The sequence below is a fragment of the Aythya ferina genome, assembly GCF_964211825.1.
Source record: "Aythya ferina genome assembly, chromosome: W".
NCBI classification, from domain to species: domain Eukaryota; kingdom Metazoa; phylum Chordata; class Aves; order Anseriformes; family Anatidae; genus Aythya; species Aythya ferina.
In genome coordinates this window covers 2,985,212-3,005,307 of record NC_140313.1, presented here as the reverse complement: position 1 = coordinate 3,005,307, position 20,096 = coordinate 2,985,212, and the positions used below count along the sequence as shown (strand labels likewise).

Genomic DNA, 20,096 nt, shown 5'->3' with positions numbered 1-20,096 from the left:
GCAATCAAGTATGGTTTATTACAGCAACAGATAACCAGGTTCTTTTGGATTGCTGGCGACAGTGACTGTCTGCAAAAGCAAGCTAGCATGCATGAAATACACAGGTGTTACAGGTGTGCAGCCTAGAAATAAACACGTTAAAAGGATCAAAGACTCTAGAGAGATTTATAAGCAAGTATTCAGATCTCACCCAAAGGCGTCCCAATGGGGGGGGGAAAGAGAGGCTCAGCCCGTTGACTGATCCCAGGAGTCAGGAGGTCCTGAGGATGTTGTATTCCCTTGGGATGGTATCTCCCCTGATGGTGGTATCTTCCCTCACATCCCCTCTCTCTTGGGCCAATTTATATTATTTTCTATCTTTTAGGTGGAGCTTGAGTGACTCTAGTCAAGCATATCTTACTTATGATTGGTGAAAAGTTCTCCCGTCTCCGTTCAAAGTAGTAGGCTCTGAGAAAGTCAGAGTGCATGCTCAGTGAGGGGTGGTCGCACCTTGGAGGCGGGTAGCTTTTGGGATGGAGGTGTGTTTTGGTATTATAATGATATTATAATGAGCAAAAAGTACACTAGGGTACAGCATTTGTCAAAACATGACAGGTCCTTGGCTCAGGGTGGCAAAAGTGCAGCTTATCGGTCTCAGTGTGCACAAGAACAATCGAGTCCCCACCTGGTCACAGAGCCTAGCCGTGGTGTCTCCACTCCACTCTATGCTCCGTACTGTTCCTTAGGGCTAGCACACCAAGTTTCCCCAGCACAATAGCATCTAAGGTTGGAAGCCCAGGGAACGCTCAGGTAATGCAGCTATGCCCTACCCTGAAAGCCTCTTCAATGCTGTACATTTTCTTTAAAATGAGAATGTTAGTTTTATTTCCCTAGTTACCTCAGGCAATTATACCACACCTTCTCTGGAGATATTCAAGGCCTACCTGGGCAGCCTGCTCTAAGAAACCTGCTTTGGCAGGGGGGTTGGACCCAATGATCTTTCACTGATATTTCATTGAGGTCCCTTCAATTCTGTCATTCCTGCATCACAAAACTGTTTTTCAACCACTGCTACAAAACAATCAAGTTGAAGGACAGTGCCACTATGACAGATGCTTCCACACAAATGGCCTCTAAGTGTCCTCAGTGGGGCACTTGAAAGAGGTAAGAAAGGATGTCAAGGACACAAAGGTGGTTATAAGGTGACCTTATCTAAACCATTCGCTACCATTATGTGGAAGAATGACCACACAATTCTGGGTCCAAAGCAGACACCAAGCTTACCATTGATCAGGAAGAAGAAGGCCCCAGTTTCGTTGGCCACCGCTCGGGCAATCAGCGTTTTACCAGTGCCAGGAGGACCATACAGCAGGATGCCACGCGGCGGCTGAGGACAGAGGCAAGGGAGATTTAGGTGGTAAGCTAGTATCTGAGCGCCTGAGTAGCTTCACAGTGAATTACAAGCATTGGATAAATCCAGTCAAAAACTGTGATGCACGCTCATGCAACAGCTGCCATCCAACCATCAACACCCTGACTACTTTACATGACACACAAACAAAAACCTTGCCAGTAACTGACAGTGATGATCAAAGCATCACTCTGCTTTACAAGTACCAGCATTTTAATCTGTGCCTAAAACATAAGGAAATAGTCTCCTAATACCAGCATTAAAAAAAAAAAAGTTACTTATTCGCCTCCAATAAGTCATAAACCTCCTACATCAAAGTCAACAGCAAAGGCAAGTGCTTACCTTCACCCCTATGGCCTTGAAGAGTGCAGGGTGTCGGAGGGGAAGTTCCACCATCTCTTTGATCTGAGCCAGCTGCTTCCGGCAGCCACCAATGTCATCATAGCCCACTTCATTCAGTGACTCTTCTTCATCCTACCAGGAAGTGAATTTATTAGACATTTGAGTGAAGACAATTACTTTCTATCATTATTCTGGTGTGTTCAGTTTAACAGAATGCAGCACTAATCAGTGAGCCATCTTTAGCTGCCTCTTTTCTTACCCTATTTCACAATTGGTGAGCTTCTCCTTAATGTGCCACCACACACTGCTAATGCCACTCCTAGCTGTTCAACAATCCCACCCAGTTTACAGAACCAGGAATCTGGGCTATTGCTCGATGTTGTTTCTTTACTGTGTTGAGATTCTCACTTTCAAGTCTTCCTGGTGTCTTCAACAACTGTTTCTTAGCTCTGACTTCCCAGATATACAATGGAAATTACCTGCTGTAGTAGGTTTACGTGGCAAGGTTTTGGTAGCAGAGGGCTGTGGGAATAGAAATGTTGTTTTTGCAGAGTTACATTGTTTGGAGAGAAGGAATGTGGTATTCAGATATGCTTACAGTGATAAGAAAGCTTAGCAGGCGACCTTGTAAAAATGCAGACAACCAGACTCCTTAGGACAATTAGGTGAAAATCAGGTGTTAAGTCAAGTCAGATAAGTGAAGAAACATTACCACTACAAGCAGTAAAAATGTCAAAAGAAATTCGAAATTTAACAGGCCAGCAACTGAAGGCCATGCATTGTCTGTGAAGCATCAGACAGATTGTGAACCTGGATTACCCACTCAGTGGGGAAACAGGGGAGGGTCCTGCCATCAAAAAGTATATAAACTGTGTTTTGGAACCAGTCGGTGCACTCTCCTGCTTGTGGGGCGCCCGCCATTGCAATTGTGAATAAATTACTACTTCACTGAGATCCTCCCCTGAGCCTAAGTTATTGGCTATGGAGTGTTTCTCACGATTTGGGGTTCGTCCGGGATCCAGTCACCTACTGGGGAGCCCCACCGCCGCAGCAGCAGGAAGGCATGCCCCACTGATTTCAGCGGTCCTGTGCATCGACGGTGGCGGTTCTGCAGAGAGCTGACAGTAGGCACTCCGGGTTTTTAAGAATCGATCCGGTAACTCTGTGCACAGACCAAGGTAATATTATATATGGAGTGGTAATTCGTGTCGAGAAAATGGTTGATGTTAATAAAGAAGGGGGAGATTTGCAGTGTGGCCATGGGGGCCCCATGGTTGGTGATAACATCAGACTCTTAACGATGAGGCCATCAGGAATATAAAAGAGTTTAGAGGGAACAAAGAAGGGTGATTCAGGAGACTCCATGCAGTCTCAGGTTTCTTGTTCTCCAGCCATTAAGGCATGGAAGTTTCTGGGTGTTTGCCGTTGTTGTTACATTCAAAGTTGTTTGACCAATGAAAAGTTGTTTTGAAAAGAACTGCTGTGGGGAGAAGGGTATAAGAGGGGAGCCTGCCCTCAAAAAAAAAAAAAAAAAAAAGCAACACGATGTGATGAAGTTATGTCATCAATAAAGAAGCAGAAAGAAGGAATGAAAAGGAACTGGCTAGCAGGACAGGGACCAGGACGGGAACAGGCACTTTGATCGCCTCATGAAGATAGGTTCGGCCAAACTCAGCAAACTGCTCAGAGAAGCTCGTACAGAAAGTTGCTGGAAATAGGCACACCGGAGCTGGGAAGAAGCTCGAGTTGAGAGAAGTGGACCCACGCACACAACTGCCCCTTGCACACAACTTAAAGCAAGACATATTGTTCCCACCACCAGCCCTGGAATTCTCTGGTGTTTGTAATCAAGAAAAGGAATGGAAAATGGAGACTGTTATATGATCTGAGAGAAATTAATGATTTTGTGGAAGATATGGGAGCACTTCAACCAGGATTACCAACTCCAACTATGCTCCCCCAGTCATGGACATTATTAGTAATAGACTTAAAGGACTGTTTGTTAAACACTAGCCTGAATTCGGAAATCTTTGCCATGTTTATGTTTCAATTAATACCTTTTCTGATCATACATATGTATAGGCGTACTCGGGTTTCTTATGAATATGTAAAAGCAACATTCTATATGTATTTAGAAAGTTCGACGGTTATGCATGCGTGTTGGTAGAGCGTAGACTCCCCGCGCACCCAGCGCTGTTTACTTGACTTTTTGAGTGGGATTTTCACAGCCCCTGGCACCCCTCCTCTTCGGGGAAGGTGGAGGGAATGAATCAGACATTAAAGAAGCAATTAACTAAATTAGTGTTAGAAACCCAACTTCCTTGGGTAAAATGCTTACCCTTAGCACAATTGCAGGTTCAAACAGCACCAAGAAAGGATATAGGAATTTCACCGTATGAGATGCTGTTTGGATTGCCCTATCTGGGCAGAAGGGATGAGATACCACAATTCAAAACAAGAGAGTTTTCTTAAGAACTGTGTTCTGGGGTTGTCCTCTTCTTTGTCATCTCTCAGGACCTGTGGGTTGTTGGCTCAAACCCCACCTTTGGAATTCCCCATTCACCACCATCACCCAGGAAACCGGGTCCTGATTCGGACCTGGAAAGAGTCAACTCCGGCCTGAATGGGAAGGACAATTACTGACCACTGAAACAGCCGTAAGAACTGCGGAAAAAGGTTGGACTCACTATACTCGAGTGAAGGCATCCATCGACCCTAGTACCTGGGAAACTGTTCCTACAGAAGACTTGTTGGAAGTTGAAATTGAAGAGAAAAGTCTCATAGTGGACTCTGAGCAGGATAAAAGCTTACAATTGTAAACTAACCTTTTATTTTCACAGGTAACTAATGTGTGTGGCTTGCGAGTGAGAGAAAGGACTGACCTTTAGCAAATCGAAGTGCTCCCAAGGGGTTTTTGTTCTAGTAATACATATATCTTATTCTTTGCACTGATATTTGGAAACCTAAAGGTATTTGTATTGATTCTTTGTACTGATTATTTGGAAACCTAAAGGTTAAAAATAATGACAGGGAAAATTCAACTATTAATTTTGTTTCTAGTAATTGTAGGCCTCAGAAAAGGCCTTGGTCAATTGGCAACTTGGAAAAGGCATGACCAGATAATAGCAAAACCGGGATACCCCATCAAAATATGGGTGACTGTGACAGAGGGTTATGTACCACAAGCCGTCACGTTTGATGCTTGTGAGGCGTTAGCTTGTGCAGATTTGCAAATAACTGGGAGAGACCCAACAGCCAGATTGAGAATAGCTGTATGGAAACAATCCTCTATTGCCATCAGAGAAAGGGAGAAAACAGGAGAGTAAACAGGAGGCCCTCTGAAATGTGGCAGTTCAAACATTTGAGATTCAAACAGGGTATGGGGATGTGAATGCCTGGATAGAATGGGTCAAATATACTGTCCAGAGTCTCAACCGTAGCTACTGCTATGCTTGTGCCTCGGGATGACCGATTGCCCAGATAGTGCCCTTCCCATGGGGGTGGACCAAAGACTCCCAATGGATGCGATGTATGATTGCATTGTACCAAGAGAAGACTGCCTGGGGAAGTGAGGCCTGTAAGTCTCTCTCTTTGCTATTCCCTTCCTTGCATGATAGCAATATCAGAGCTCCCCCTGTATTCTCCACAGCTATAGGTAACCATACAGCCTGCCTCTCACGGCAGGGTGTGAGTGCTACCCAGCATCTGGGAGAATTTGCCTTGTGCTTCCAAGGATTTGATGGGAAACTGCTCAAGACTTGAGATCCCCAGGGCAGATCTCTGGTGGTACTGTGGAGGGAAGACCTTACGGTCCACCCTACCATCTAATTGGGGAGGCACTTGTGCACTTGTTCAATTAGCTATACCCTTCACCCTGGCATTTGAAAGAGAAACATCACAAATACCCAGAAGAAGTAAAAGAGGCTTAGGAATATCATTTGATGATAGAGTATACATAGATTCTATTGGGGTACCTAGAGGAGTTCCGGATGAACATAAAGCCAGAAATCAAATTGCTGCAGGGTTTGAGTCACTGTTCTACTGGGTAACAATCAATAAAAATGTGGATTGGATTAATTATGTCTATTATAATCAGCAGAGATTCATCAGTTATACCAGGGATGCGATAAGAGGAATCGCTGAACAACTATATGCCACCAGCAAAATGGCTTGGGAAAACAGGATAGCATTAGATATGATGCTCGTGGAGAAAGGAAGTGTGTGTGATACTGAGCAACCATTGTTGTACTTTCATCCCTAACAATACTGCTGCGGATGGCACAGTAACTAGAGCATTGCAAGGCTTACCACCCTTGCCAGTGAATTGGCAGAAAACTTAGGAACAGACACTTCCACCACCAGACGGTTGGAATCTTGGTTTGGTAAATGGAAAGGGATGGTAGTGTCTGTATTTATATCCTTGATCATAATAGCAGGAGTTTTACAGCCACTGGTTGTTGCACTATGCCCTGTGTAAGAGGACTAGTACAGTGGCTAATTGAAACTGCACTATTGAAACAAATGACCATGGAGCCACCACCTTACTCAGATAAGGTGATAATGAGGAGATGGAAAGCAAAGAAAGTGAAGAAGAGGAAGATATCTACCAAATTACACCTTAGAGAAAAGTTTTGCAAAAATCAACAATTTTTAAAGAAGAAAAGGGGGGAATTGTGGGAATAAAAATGTTGTTTTTGCAGAGTTACATTGTTTGGAGGGAAGGAATGTGGTACTGAGATATGCTTACAGTGATAAGAAAGCTCAACAGACAACCTTGTAAAATGCAGACAACCAGACTCCTTGAACAATCAGGCAGAAATCACTGTGTAAGAAACATTACCACCTCAAAGAGTCTGTGAAGCACCGGATAGATTGTGAACCTGGATTACCCACTCAGTGGGGAAACAGGGGAGGGTCCTGTCATCAAAAAGCATATAAACTGTGTTTTGGAACTAGTAGATGCGCTCTCCTGCTTGTGGGGTGCCTGCCATTGCAATCGCGAATAAATTACTACTTCACTGAGATCCTCGCCTGAGCCTAAGTTATTGGCTACGGAGTGTTTCTCACACCATGGAGAACCCAGGTTGGAGCAGTTTGCTCCTGAGGGATGGACCCCATGGTACGGACCCATATCTGGAGCAGTTCTTGAAGAGCTGCTGCCTGTGGGAAGCCCACGCTGGATCAGTTCAGCGAGGACTGCATCCTGTGGGAGGGACCCCACGCTGGAGCAGGGAAAGAGAGTGACTGAGAAGGAGCGGCGGAGATGAAGTACTATAGACTGACCGCAACCCCCATTCCCCCACGCTGCTCAGGGGGAGGAGGTGGAAGAGGGCGGATGGGGGGAAGGTGTTTTGGGTTTCTTTACTTTGTTCCTCACTTCTCTAGCTTGTTAGTAAGATTTATTGCCTATTACTATCTCCCTACTCTGAGTCTGTTTTGCCCGTCATGATAATTGTTGAGCGATCTACCTGTCCTTATCTCAACCCTTGAGCTCTTTGTGTCGTATTTTCTCCCCCTTTTCCTTTGAGGAGGGGGAGGGAGAAAGCAACCATGGTAGAACTCGGCTGCCCACCTGAGTAAAACCACCACACCTGCATGTACCTAGACCTCCCACTGAAACCCATCCTCTTGAATGACAGCCTCTGCTAGCAGGCTCCCTACAAACTCGAGCACAAAAACAAGTTGTGTGATCTTCTGATGTGGCTAACCGATAAAAACAGACGACAAAGCCCAGTATAAAATATACTTATTCCTTAAACTGCAAATGGCATTTCTAAGCACTTGAAATACCCTAGTTACCATACAGTTCTCAGATGCAGTGCTTTCTTTTTGGGACTAGCTCAAACTAACTGAGAATGTTGAAATTCAGACGTGCAGATAAGACCAGCTGTAGCTAATTCTCCCAGTACATCCCTACAGCAATCATTCTGCTCATGGCTGTGCAAAGCTCTACTGGCCTTAGTTATCTGTAACGTAAGGCCACAATAAAATCATAAAATAGCATAGCCTGGAATCTCAGAGAGGATCAAGCCAGAGCCCCACAGAGCCAAGACTACTACGTCAAGCAGGTTGCTCAGAGCCTGGCCCTATCAAGCACTGAAGGTGGTCTCCAGAGCTGGACATTCCTGCTCACTCTGGGCCCTGCTCTAGGCTTTGCAGAAACCTTTTCCCTAACATCTACTGGGAATTTCTCTTGACTCAGCTTCTGCAGTTGTCTCTAGTCCTGTTCCTAGGCACAACCCTCAGAAGAACCCATTCATCTACACCTTTCCATCAGTCAGTTGCCAGAAAGCCTGCCCCTTCACCTTCCCTTCTCTAGCAAAAGGCCACTCTCCCAGCCCCTCTTCATTTATTTTGACCTCCAGCTATTCATCATTTTGCTGGCCTTGGCAGCAAACACTCTGCTGTGACCTGAAGAGCCCAAACAGGATTCATTTGGTGCCTCACAATCATCAAATAGAGGTGAATTTTTCACAAGGCAACTAACTTTATGAGGCATACAGCCACCTTACCTCATATCCCTGAGATTTCCTACTCTACAGAAGTAATGTGGCCAACTCCTGACAGACAAGTAACTCAAGCTGCCTTAGACTTGGGATACTCAAGGCTAGATACTGTAAAGGATTTAATTAAATAAATAAAACTGCTTAAAGATTTCAAGTTTCTCATTCAAAAAGCATTAATCACTTTCTCTTCATGTGGCATGAAATTTAGTGACACATTAAGTCCTCCCTGCTATGGATCAACAGCATTTTGGAATGAAAAGATACATCTAAGTCCAGCATAAGGTATCTAGAAGCAGATGGAAAACTAGCTGCTATCACATTGTACTATTTTCTCAGCAAACCTAAGCATTAGTGTTATCTCAGTGTCTGAGGAAGAATACTGGAAGCACATTTCTTCCACTACCTTCAGCAACAGCTCATCTCCTGAAACCAGAGTTCCTAACCCTTACATTCAATATACAAAATACCAAACCAGGAACTGCAACTCTGCTGCTCTCCAGGACTGTCACAGAAACAGATTTCAGTAGACAGAGTTGATTCAGGACAAGAACTGCATGGCAGGATTCAGCTCACCTCTCGTTTGATGGGCTCTCCTTCACAATGGATCACTGTGTCCGGAGCCACTATGCAGTAGGGACTTGGATCTGTCTCCACCACTTTGAATTCCACTGCACGCATTCCTCCACGCACCAAGAAGATGTCACCTGTAAAATCCTACATTTCAGTAGCCTGCTGAGGTGATGTCTTCAAAATGTCGACTCTTGTACTACCAGCAGCCATAGAGGATAAGAAAGTAGGTTACACAAGCATATGCCACTGGCATTTTTAACACTGCTCTACATTTTAGACTCAAGAGTTGCATGTACTGTGACTACCAGAGCACTGTTTAGATCTGCAGCAGTTAAACTTTTCAAATTTCATCCAGAAACCAACAGCAAACGAGAAAAGAATACCTAAATACCAAACAAAGGCAATGAATCACATTTATTTTCCATTCAGTTCCAATTCAACTGTTCTAGAACGATTTTTTAATTTAAAAAAAAATTAAAAATAATTCAAATGTAGTTTAGGAAAAAAAAAAGTTCAAACTGGTTTACAATTTGTGTTTGATCAGCTACCTAGTCACAAACTGAGGTCAAGCAACCACAGTCTTTTCAAATAGGGTCCAGGGGTAAGATGCTCAAGTTTTTCCTGTCTCCTTTAGAAACTAGCTATCGCTTTACAAAAGAGCTGCCTCCAGTGTAAAGCCCAGAGACAGTAAATAGTGCAACCACAAGTTAAAAGCTGACTGTTTCACTAGGGAAATTCTCTCTAGACACCATCTGCATATTGGTTTTGCTACTATTGCTCCAAAGAAGTGACTTTCAGAGTGGCTGTTCCAGTCTGCACATAGACATGCAAAGTGCAGCCTTGAATGTTCTACGTCTGTCTACTTTCTCAAAAAGGGGAAAAATTCTAGCACTAGAAGCAACCATGGAAGAGGCAAAAAGCCCTAACATAATAAAAACTTATTTGGAAGTGGTTATAATAAGTTGCTATTAGTCGTCTCCAGAAGCACAATAATATATATAATATTAACTATGACTCCTGGCTAAACTGGGCTACAGAAGCTGGAAAATTTCATTCAACTTGTGTTCATACTGTATTAGGAGCTATTTGTTCCAGCAGAAGTGCTAAAAGCTCAGCTCCAAAAGTGCATTTTGTTTTCTAAGCACTCTCCTGGTTATTAATTGAATTACTCTGAAGAAGTGAATTTAGTCAGGGTGCCAGCTGCTCTATCCAACCAATTGATGAACACACAGGCAAACACCCAATCCTGTCGAGTGGTAGCAAGTTAGGAGAAAATTTTGTTAAACTAAGTTCTACCTGCGACTTTTCTAACACACTCCCATCCAAGGTAGCAGGGAAAAAAAAAAAAAAAAAAAAAAAAAAAAAGCAGAATGTTCATGCCGCTGTGCAAGCCAGTAGCAGATATTACCCTTTCTTCTGAAGATTAGGGAAAACTGAATCAGCACCAGCAAGATCTCACTTTGCAGATGCCAGTCTGATGCTTTGTAGCGATCTGTGCAAGTCCCCAGAAATTCTCTTTACTCAGTCTCAGGAGTAGACCACAATCAGCAGCATCAGGACTTCAATAACATGCACTATTACCTTTCCTGATGGGTCTGTATGCTTCCAGGAAGTATGGCTTGAGATAGACCTCAAACAGATTCCCCGTGATCCCTTCTACTGTGTCATCAATTGGCAGCACATGGATACGTTTGCCATATTTCACATCTGGGCAGGGCTGGATGCTGCAACAGAAGAAAACTCGTTAGCCACATCATCCTTGACTTGTACCTGAGTCTGGAAATGCCAGTGATGTCTTCTCCCAGGCCAGTACAACCACCAGAAAGGACTCTCCAAATCCGTGCTCAGACTTCCCACCTGCCTAAGAACATTTCAATGCTGACAAGGTAAATACCATGCCCAGGGGAGAGCTAGTCTTCACAACACATGCCTTCCTTCACTGCTCTCAGCCCTATCCAGGCTGCTGGGGAGTTTCAGACTTTCTTCCTACCTCTGCTCTTCTTCCAGGATGCCCCTCACTATCCCCAGCAAATTCAGAAATTACTAGTGTAGCCAAAAGACCTAGAGAGTCAGAAGCTAATGTTATAAATGAAGTCTCAACTCAATCTGAATTTAGTAATAATTATAAAAGAAATATTTAAAAGTTATAAAAGGCAAGTAAACAGCGCTGGGTGTGCGGGGAGTCTACGCTCCACCAACATGCACACACAAACATCAAACATTCTAAATATACAGAACATTGCTTTACGTACTAAACCCGAGTATGCCTATACATATGTACAATCAGGAAAGGTAACAAACAATCCTTTAAGTTCCATGACTTAACAGTCTCCATTTTCCATTCCTTTTGAACAATATGTCTTGCTTTAAGTTGTCAAGCAACTCGGTCTTCAGGCCTTATGTATCCCATTCTTCCCAGATCGAAGAAAAGCATATCCATCTCCTTTTCAAGGCCAATAGGGCCTGGGTCAAAAGGCACGTCCAGGTCACCAGGGGGCGTAACAGCAAAAGCCTTCGATGGCTGTAGCAGCAGAGGGGCCCATGGCGTAGCAGTCAGATCAGTAAAGGAGCCCACAGCTCCCTCACTGTCTGGCAAGCCACACGTTTCTGACTGTGGCCCCACAGGGCTCTTTAAGGCCTCAGAGACTGCTTGCCAGGTGCCGAGCAATCCCACCGCTACCTTGTCATTTTTAGTTGCAGAGTCCCACACCTTGACATCAGTTTGGTTCCATGTTTCAGGCTCATAAACTGTCTGATTGTTAAGGAGAATAAGCTGTAAGGTTACCAGGACAGTCTTTGTTCCTAAGGACGTATGATTCCCCATAATGCGCAACTGCTTACCAGTGAGGGGCAGTTGTGAACACCAGTAAATATCGACACCCCCCTTTTCTTGGAAGTTCAGAAAGGTCAATTTGCCACTGTTGCCCAGGTCCATGGCCTTTTCCACTTTGACACAGTTTTGGTTTGGGGGCATTTTGGGGGTTAGTCTGGAGACAAAAATCACATTGTTAAGTTGTTTGAGTGATGGTAGCATATAAGTTCCTGGCAATATTTTTTCCAATTAGGTAGTTATACAAAGCATCTATTCCCCAATGTGTTTTCCGGTGTTCTTTCTTTACCAGTGACCACAATAAATTGGAGGGGATGACTCGCTTCCCTTCCCTTCTTCGGTAATAGCCCATCCCTCTTGGTTATATTTTCCCTTCTGACTTTCAATTAATTTTCTATCCTTTTTGTTATATACAAGCTTACCTTCAAGAGAAATTTGCCTGTCTGGAATCAGGGCTCCCTCAGTTGCTACCTCACCTTCTGCTGCTTCTTTTGCCTCTCTGTTCGCCAGATCATTTCCTTCCTCCAATTCTGAGCTCACCTTCTGGTGTGCCTTAATGTGCATGATTGCTACCTTTTCAGGCAGCTGAACTGCTTCCAATAATCTCATTATTTAGTCCAGGTTCTATTATGCCTTTGCAAGTGGTAACTGCATACCCAGCATGTTGTTTTCCGCTGATGACATAGCTGCTCCCATATTTCCACATCATCACAAGGAGTGTCCTTCAGATCTGGATGGCTGGGGTAGGTCTCCAGGCAGTCATGGTGTACTGGCTCCCCTTGGTTTCTGCTGAACCTTTGTGGGGAAAGCCAGTGACTGCCTTTCACTTCCAGCACTGTGGACACTGTGTGAGACACTAGCACAGTTATTTTCTGGCCCAAGGTGAACTTGTGTGCTTCCTGGATATTTAGCACCACTGCTGCAACGGCTCTGAGGCATCCTGGCCATCAATACTGGGTCAAAGCACTGTTCTGTTCCAACTCTGTTTAAAACTTGCATTTTCTAGTGATAGGGAGATGGGTGGTACAGCCTCACCCCTCTCCTCTACAAAGTTTGTATGAAACATATTTTACATTTACAGATTATTCCAGGTATCATTCCAAGAAGAAAAATGCCAGAAACTAGGTTCCAATTTTCCCAGAACATGTAGGAGATTCCAGATTAGGAAGATGCTCAGGAGGAGGAGCTGTCAGTCTTCCCATACCCAAGCCTGCAAATTAGCATTTTTGTATTTCAGAAGCGCTAAGGCAGTTTCCCTCTACTGCTATCATAGAATGGAAACTGTTTTCTGTAACCCATGATGTATTCTACATGATGTGTACTTCAAGTGTTGCACAACAAAATTCCTGCAACACTTTTAAAACATTCCTAATTCTAAAATTACTTTTATAACAAAAACTAAAATATACATAACCTGACTATAAACTTCCTTTGGGGATTTTTAATCTTGGTATTTGACTGCTTCATGTTTTTGTCGTTCATTCCTAGCAAGTTTCAAATTCTGTATGCCACAGGACAGCTTGTTGCTTGAGCTAGATACTGTGAGATCAATTATAATTGATCTCTTGCCGAGGTGATTGGCTCCGGGGCAGACACGTTCTGCAGCAGAGCGGAGGATCGGGACAGGCAGGGCTTTTATTCAGCATCGAAGCCACTCGAAGCAGCCGAGGGAGCCGCCAGGACCTGACAGCCCTCGCGAGGGAGGCTGATGAGGCATAGGTGCAGCCAGCAGTGCCCCCTCCCCGGCCGTTCAAAAGCTGCCTCTAGGGAGTGCGAGTGACCAGGGCAGGCAAACAGGGCATGCGCGCGGCACAGTGAGGGCCCCTCACTGCTCTCTTGCAGCGGTCTTTCCCATCCGTACTTGTAACCTGCTTGCAAGGAACCTGGCCATGGTATCAACTAGGCAGAAAGCCATGACCTCCACATCTCTTGCGGCCTCTCCAGCCACAGTCACCGATGTGACTACTCAAATGGAGGGCTCGGGGAAACACACCGCTGTCCAGGTCTTGGGCTGCAGGGTGTGCCTGAGTCTTCTGTTGGTATATGACAGCGGCAGCGAGGGGTATGCCTGTGGGAGGTGTGCCCGAGTTGAAGAGCTGCTCAGCCAGGTAGTGGAGCTTCGGGAGGAGGTGAGCAGGCTCAGGAGCCTCAGGGATTCAGAGCAGGAAATTGACTGGTGGAGGTGTACTCTACCCTCTCTGAGACAGACTCAGGAGCCTGCCGCAGCACAGGTGCCTCCTGCTACGCAGAAGACAAGTTCCCTCATCCCGCCAGGCAGTAAGAGGGGACCTAGGCCACGGGGGGAATGGAGGCAGGTTCCTGTTCAGGGTGGTAGGCGAGCCCTGTCCCTGCCCACCTCACCTTCCCATCTACCCTTATGTAACAGGTATGAGGCTCTAGAACACCATAGTCAGAACAATGATGTAGACAAAAGCCCATCCCAGTTGGAGAGGGTGCCTAAGGCAAGGCAACCTACCCCCCGCATTGCTACATCATCTATCAAGAAAGACAGAAGGGTTATTTCCATGGGGGACTTACTTTTGAAAGGGACAGAGGGCCCAATATGCCGACCGGACCCAATCCACAGGGAAGTCTGTTGTCTCCCCTGGGCTCGGGTGAGAGACTTCAATAAGAAAGTCAAGCGCCTGGTACGGCCCACTGACTACTACCCGCTACTGGTCTTTCAGGCTGGTAATGACAAGGTAGGAATGAGAAGTCCGAGAGTGATCAAAAGTGACTTTAGGGCTTTGGGGCGACTACTTAAAGGATCAGGGGCACAGGTTGTGTTTGCCTCTGTCCTTCCGATAGGGGGGATTGATGCTGACAAGCAGGCTCACCACAATAACACGTGCTTTGGGACTGGTGCAACCGGCAGAACTTCGGGTTTTTCGATCATGGGAAGGTCTAAGTGACACCAGGCCTGCTGTCACCAGATGCGATGCGCCTCTCTCAGAGAGGGGTAAGGATTTTGACTCAGGAGCTGGCAGGGCTGCTAGATAGGGCTTTAAACTAGAGTCGAAGGGGGAAGGGGATAAAACCAGGCATGCCAGTAATGAGCTAAGGGATGGTGCGCTAGAATCAGAGGGACTGTGTGCCAGAGGAGTCCTTCGGTTGGCTCCACAAGGCGCTGTGCGTAGAGAAGTGCATTTGAAGTGCTTCTACACAAATGCTCGCAGTATGAGGAATAAAATGGACAAGCTAGAAGTCTTGGCCCAGTTCCACAGCTACGACATCATCGGCATAAGCAAAACTTGGCAGGATGAGTCCTGTGGCTGGTGTGCTGCAATAGATGGTTACAGGCTCTTCAGGAGGGACAGGCAGGGTAGGCAAGGTGGCAATGAATGCGAAGCATGGGCTGGACTGCATGGAACTTCAAGTTGGGGATGGCAAAGTTGAGAGCCTCTGGGTAAGGATTAAGGGATGAACAAATAAAGGGGATGTCATTGTGGGAGCCTCTTACAGACCACATGGCCAGGACAACACCAATTAATTATTCTTTGCAGAACTAAGAGATGCCTCAAGATCAACTCCCCTTGTCCTTATGGGGAACTTCAACTTGCCAGACATCAACTGGAATCACCACACGGCCGACATAAGCAAGTCCAGGAGGTTCATGAAGCACCTCGATGATAACTTCTTGGTGCAGGTGCTAATAGAGTGCCAACTAGGAAAGGTGCCCTCCTAGGTCTGCTGCTGGAAAACAGAGAGGGTCTTGTGGGAGACATGGCAATTGGTGGCCGTCTCAGTCATAGTGACCATGAAATGGTTGAGTTTAGGATTTATGGCGACAGAAGGAAAACTGCCACCAAAACTTCAGCCCTGGATATGGGGAAAGCAGACTTCAGGCTGCTCAGGAAACTAGTCAGCAAGGTCCCCTGGGAAACTGCTTTTGAAGGCATTGGTGTCCATCAAGGCTCATCAGTCTTTAAGCACTGCCTCCTAAAAGCACAGGATCAGGCAACTCCAAAATATCAGAAGTCAGACAGGTGGGGCAGAAGGCTGGCCTGGCTGACCAGGGATCTTCTACTGGAGCTTAGGCAAAAAAAGAAAGTGTACGGCTGCTGGAAGCAGGGTCAGGTGATGAGGAAGGAATACAGGGATGCTGTTCGTGTTTGTAGGGAGAAAATTCGTGAGGCCAAAGCCCAACTAGAGTTGAAGCTGGCCATGTCTGTGGGAGACAATAAAAAAGTTTTTTTTTTTTTTTTAGAGATATTAACAGAAAAAGGAGGACCAAAGAAAACATAGGTCCACTACTTGATGGGGAAGGTCTCCTCACAGACAATGACATAGGCAAGGCAGAGACATTTAATGCCTTCTTCACCTCTGTCTTCAACACTGGTGATGGGCTTGGGGACCCTGGGTGCCCTGAGCTGGAGGACTATGACGGTGGGAATGACAAACTCCCAACCAATCCTGAACATGTGCGAGATTTGCTGCTCCACCTGGATCCATACAAGTCCATGGGTCCGGATGGGATTCATCCCAGGGTGCTTAAAGAGCTGGCTGACATCATCGCGGGACCTCTCTCAATTATTTTTCAACGACCTTGGGAATCTGGAGAGGTCCCAGTAGACTGGAAGGTGGCAAATGTTGTGCCAATTTTCAAGAAGGGTAAGAAAGAAGATCCTAGCAATTACAGGCCTGTCAGTCTTATGTCAGTGCCTGGTAAAATTATGGAGAAGATGATTCTTGAAGTTATTGAAGCGCACCTGGGGGACAATGCTGTCATTGGTCCCAGCCAACATGGGTTCATGAGGGGTAGGTCCTGCCTAACAAATTTGATTTCCTTTTATGATAAGATCACCCATCTAGTTGACCAAGGGAAACCAGCTGATGTGATCTTTTTGGACTTCAGCAAAGCTTTTGACATGGTTTCCCATAGGATCCTACTGGACAAAATGTCCAGTGTACAACTTAACAAAAACATCATACGATGGGTGAGCAATTGGCTGACGGGCAGGGCTCAAAGGGTTGTGGTAAATGGGGCCACATCTGGCTGGCAGATGGTCACTAGTGGGGTCCCTCAAGGCTCCATTTTAGGGCCAGTCCTCTTCAATGTCTTTATAAATGATTTGGATGTAGGACTAGAAGGTGTCCTGAGCAAATTTGCTGACTACACCAAACTTGGAGGAGTTGTGGACTCGGATGAGGGTGGAAAGGCCTTGCAGAGAGATCTGGACAGATTGGAGAGCTGGGCGATCACCAACTGCATGAAGTTTAATAAGAGCAAGTGCTGGGTCCTGCACCTGGGACGGGGAAACCCTGGCTATACATACAGACTGGGCGACGAGATGCTGGAGAGCAGCCCCACAGAGAGGGATCTGGGGGTCGTGGTTGACAGCAAGTTGAATATGAGCCAGCAGTGTGCCCTGGCAGCCAGGAGGGCCAACCGTACCCTGGGATGCATCAAGCACGGCATGGCTAGTCGGTCGAGGGAGGTGATTGTCCTGCTCTACTCTGCGCTGGTGCGGCCTCACCTCGAGTACTGTGTGCACTTCTGGGCACCACAGTACAAAAAGGACATTAAACTGTTGGAGAGTGTCCAGAGGAGGGCGACGAAGATGGTGAAGGGCCTAGAGGGGAAGACATATGAGGAGCGGCTGAGGTCACTGGGTCTGTTCAGCCTGGAGAAGAGGAGGCTGAGGGGGGGACCTCATCGCGGTCTACAACTTCCTCGCGAGGGGGAGTGGAGAGGCAGGTGACCTATTCTCCATAAATACCAGTGATAGGATCCTCGGAAATGATGTTAAGCTGAGGTAGGGGAAATTTAGGCTGGACATCAGGAAGAGGTCCTTCACCACGAGGGTGGTTGCACACTGGAACAGGCTCCCCAGGGACATAGTCACTGCACCAAGCCTGTCTGAATTTAAGAAGTGATTGGACTGTGCACTTAGCCACATGGTCTGAACTTTTGGGTAGACCTGTGCGGTGCCAGGAGTTGGACTTGATGATCCTTATGAGTCCCTTCCAACTTGGGATATTCTTTGATTCTATAATATTGCTTAATGCTTTCCCCTGTTAATGGCATAGAAAATAGAAATTTAGACAAGAAAAACTTGTGAATTCATCTGACAATGTAAAGTTGGGAAGAAAACTGACAGCAGTGGAATATTTAAACTATTCAATTTGATGACAGGACCTGGGCCCATGAAAGTGCTGAAGAGACTTCAAGAATTTTTAGCATCATTCTTTAGTATTAACCCCAATATGTACACAGCCAGAAACACACCTAGAAGTTAACTGAGATCCCTAATGTAAGCTGTGCACTTGAAAATGTTTCTGAGGTTGCCTCTGGAAGATACTTCCTGCAGATCCTGTCTCTGCTACTGACTGAATGAATTCAGGGCCAGCGCACAAGTTATTTGGACAACTCAGGGACACGCAACAGTCAGCAAAGCAGTCCCCACCTGATCACATCACCCAGGCGCACTCTCAGGTTGTTGCGAACAACCCTGTTCATGCGAATCTTCTCATCTGAGCAGGTATCATCTGACAGAACAATGCAGACTGCTTCTCTCCTCTTCTTTCCTTTTAGCAGAACAGTATCTCCTCTGAACAGTTGCAATTCATCCATTTTTGCCTGCAAACAGGAACAACATTAGAGCAAGCTTTTGAAAAACAAGAATTCAAGCTTGTGAAGGAGAGTTACTCGACTTTGGAGAATTACACGTTGGAAGACATGAACTAAATCCACAAAGACACAGGATCCCACTACCCTGGTCATGAGCTAATCCTGAAGCCAGACTAAGGGCTTAAGCTTCACAGAACCTTAAAAGTTCAGCATATTTAAAACAATCAAAATATGTTTTAGCATAGAAGAGCGCTCAAAAACAAGACAACCCGCCTCCCTCACCTGTAACAGCTGCAGCTTCTTATACAAATAGATTCATATAGCAAAGTTAAATTTCAAATTAATATACAGCAACAGCTTGCATATTACCCAGATTAAATGCTTTGATTTTCACTGATGACACACCTGGGACAGCGACACAACACTGTTGTCTTCATTGATGGCTTCATCAACAATTAACCGATTGGGCCTGTTCTTCTGCTTCAGAATAGCAGTTGATAAGTCTTCCCCAGTTCTAAAGCAGATGAAAACAGAAGTTATGAGTCTAAGCAGTACCACTCCTCCCTCTCCAGCTACCCCCCTGCTTTGGTCTCCATTAACTATAGGTTTTTGATGTCACATCTTTTAAAAACCATACTTGTTTGTAAGACAAACAAGAATATTCTTTCTAGGTACCCACTCCAGGTGTTCAAACCAGAATGCTTTCTGTGAGTAAATATTAACTACCTTACCAGCCTCAAATGAAAATAGCTGTGAAGTCATCTGTGAAAAGAAGTGGTCAGTGAGATGTTGCTGACTGTAAGATGTTTTGCCTAAAAGAATTAGTCAGACTCATCTGCAATCACATGTAACCACTGCAACTGAAACGAAAGTTTAAGTCTATTTGGTGACAAATCCCAGATAAATAGGGGAATTAAAGCACAATGTTGCAGCTCCCCTGACAGGAAGAGCTCTAAGAGTTTAACCTGTCAAGGGCTATTAGTTAAACCCAGCAGAAATATCCAAGTGCTCATTAAAAATGTGATTTTAATTATATTTAGTTTATATATATATATATATATAGAGAGAGAGAGAGAGAGATTTTATTATTATTTTTTTTAAGGATATAAGCATCTTTCTGCAACATCTTCATAGGAGTCACTGCAGCTCTAGCCCACTATACCACAAGAATTATGACAGATAATTCGTTTGTCTTGACAAAAGTCAAGCAAAACAAACAGCAAGGAAAGGGAAGAAAGGCAGATTAAATCACTTCCTTCAAAATCTAATACAGCAAATTATTCACTTCATAAAGAAAAATAAAACATGAATTTGAACCAAGAAGATCTTGGAAGTTGTACATTAGCCAATCAAAACAGCAAGAGACCATTGGAACTTCCCTTGATAGGCATCTGACTACTTTTTCAAAGTAGTCCAGAAATGCCATAGGTCATAACAGAAAGTGATGCAGACTTGTGCTTGACCTAAACAAGACAAAACGAACAAACAAAGAATACCTGTCTTTGTCCTAAGCAAGTGTGGTGGTTCTGCTCGAGTGGGCAGCCGAGCTCCACCACAGCCGCTCTCTCACTCCCCCTCCTCAAAGAGGAACGGGGAGAAAATACGATGAAAAGGGCTCAAGGGTTGAGATAAGGATGAGAAGGACGAGAAGATCACGCAGTAATTATTGTAACGGGCAAAACAGACTCGGCATAGGGAGACAGTAAGATTTATTGCTTATTACTAACAAGCTAGAGAAGTGAGAAACAAAGGAAAGAAACCAAAAGCACCTTCCCCCCCCCCCATCCACCCTCTTCCACCTCCTCCCCCTGAGCGGCGCAGGGGAACGGGGGAATGGGGGTTATGGTCAGTCTACAGCACTTCTCTGCCACTCCTTCTCGGTCACTC

General features: G+C 45.3%; 1 protein-coding gene and 1 long non-coding RNA gene across 2 annotated transcripts in view; one reads left to right on the top strand and one right to left on the bottom strand.

The window, feature by feature from the left end:
- LOC311426422 overlaps positions 1-20,096 on the top strand; it is a 566,016-nt gene that overhangs the window by 523,788 nt on the left and 22,132 nt on the right. The window lies entirely within an intron of this gene.
- Positions 1-20,096, bottom strand: part of LOC311426271 (transitional endoplasmic reticulum ATPase-like) — a 40,194-nt gene that overhangs the window by 14,039 nt on the left and 6,059 nt on the right. The window contains exons 2-7 of the mRNA XM_084502512.1: positions 18,615-18,723; positions 18,046-18,218; positions 10,390-10,532; positions 8,812-8,942; positions 1,733-1,864; positions 1,264-1,366 (exon numbers count right to left, since the gene is read on the bottom strand). Of these exons, the coding sequence (XP_084358638.1) occupies positions 1,264-1,366; positions 1,733-1,864; positions 8,812-8,942; positions 10,390-10,532; positions 18,046-18,218; positions 18,615-18,723 (791 nt within the window). The remainder of the gene's footprint in view (positions 1-1,263; positions 1,367-1,732; positions 1,865-8,811; positions 8,943-10,389; positions 10,533-18,045; positions 18,219-18,614; positions 18,724-20,096) is intronic.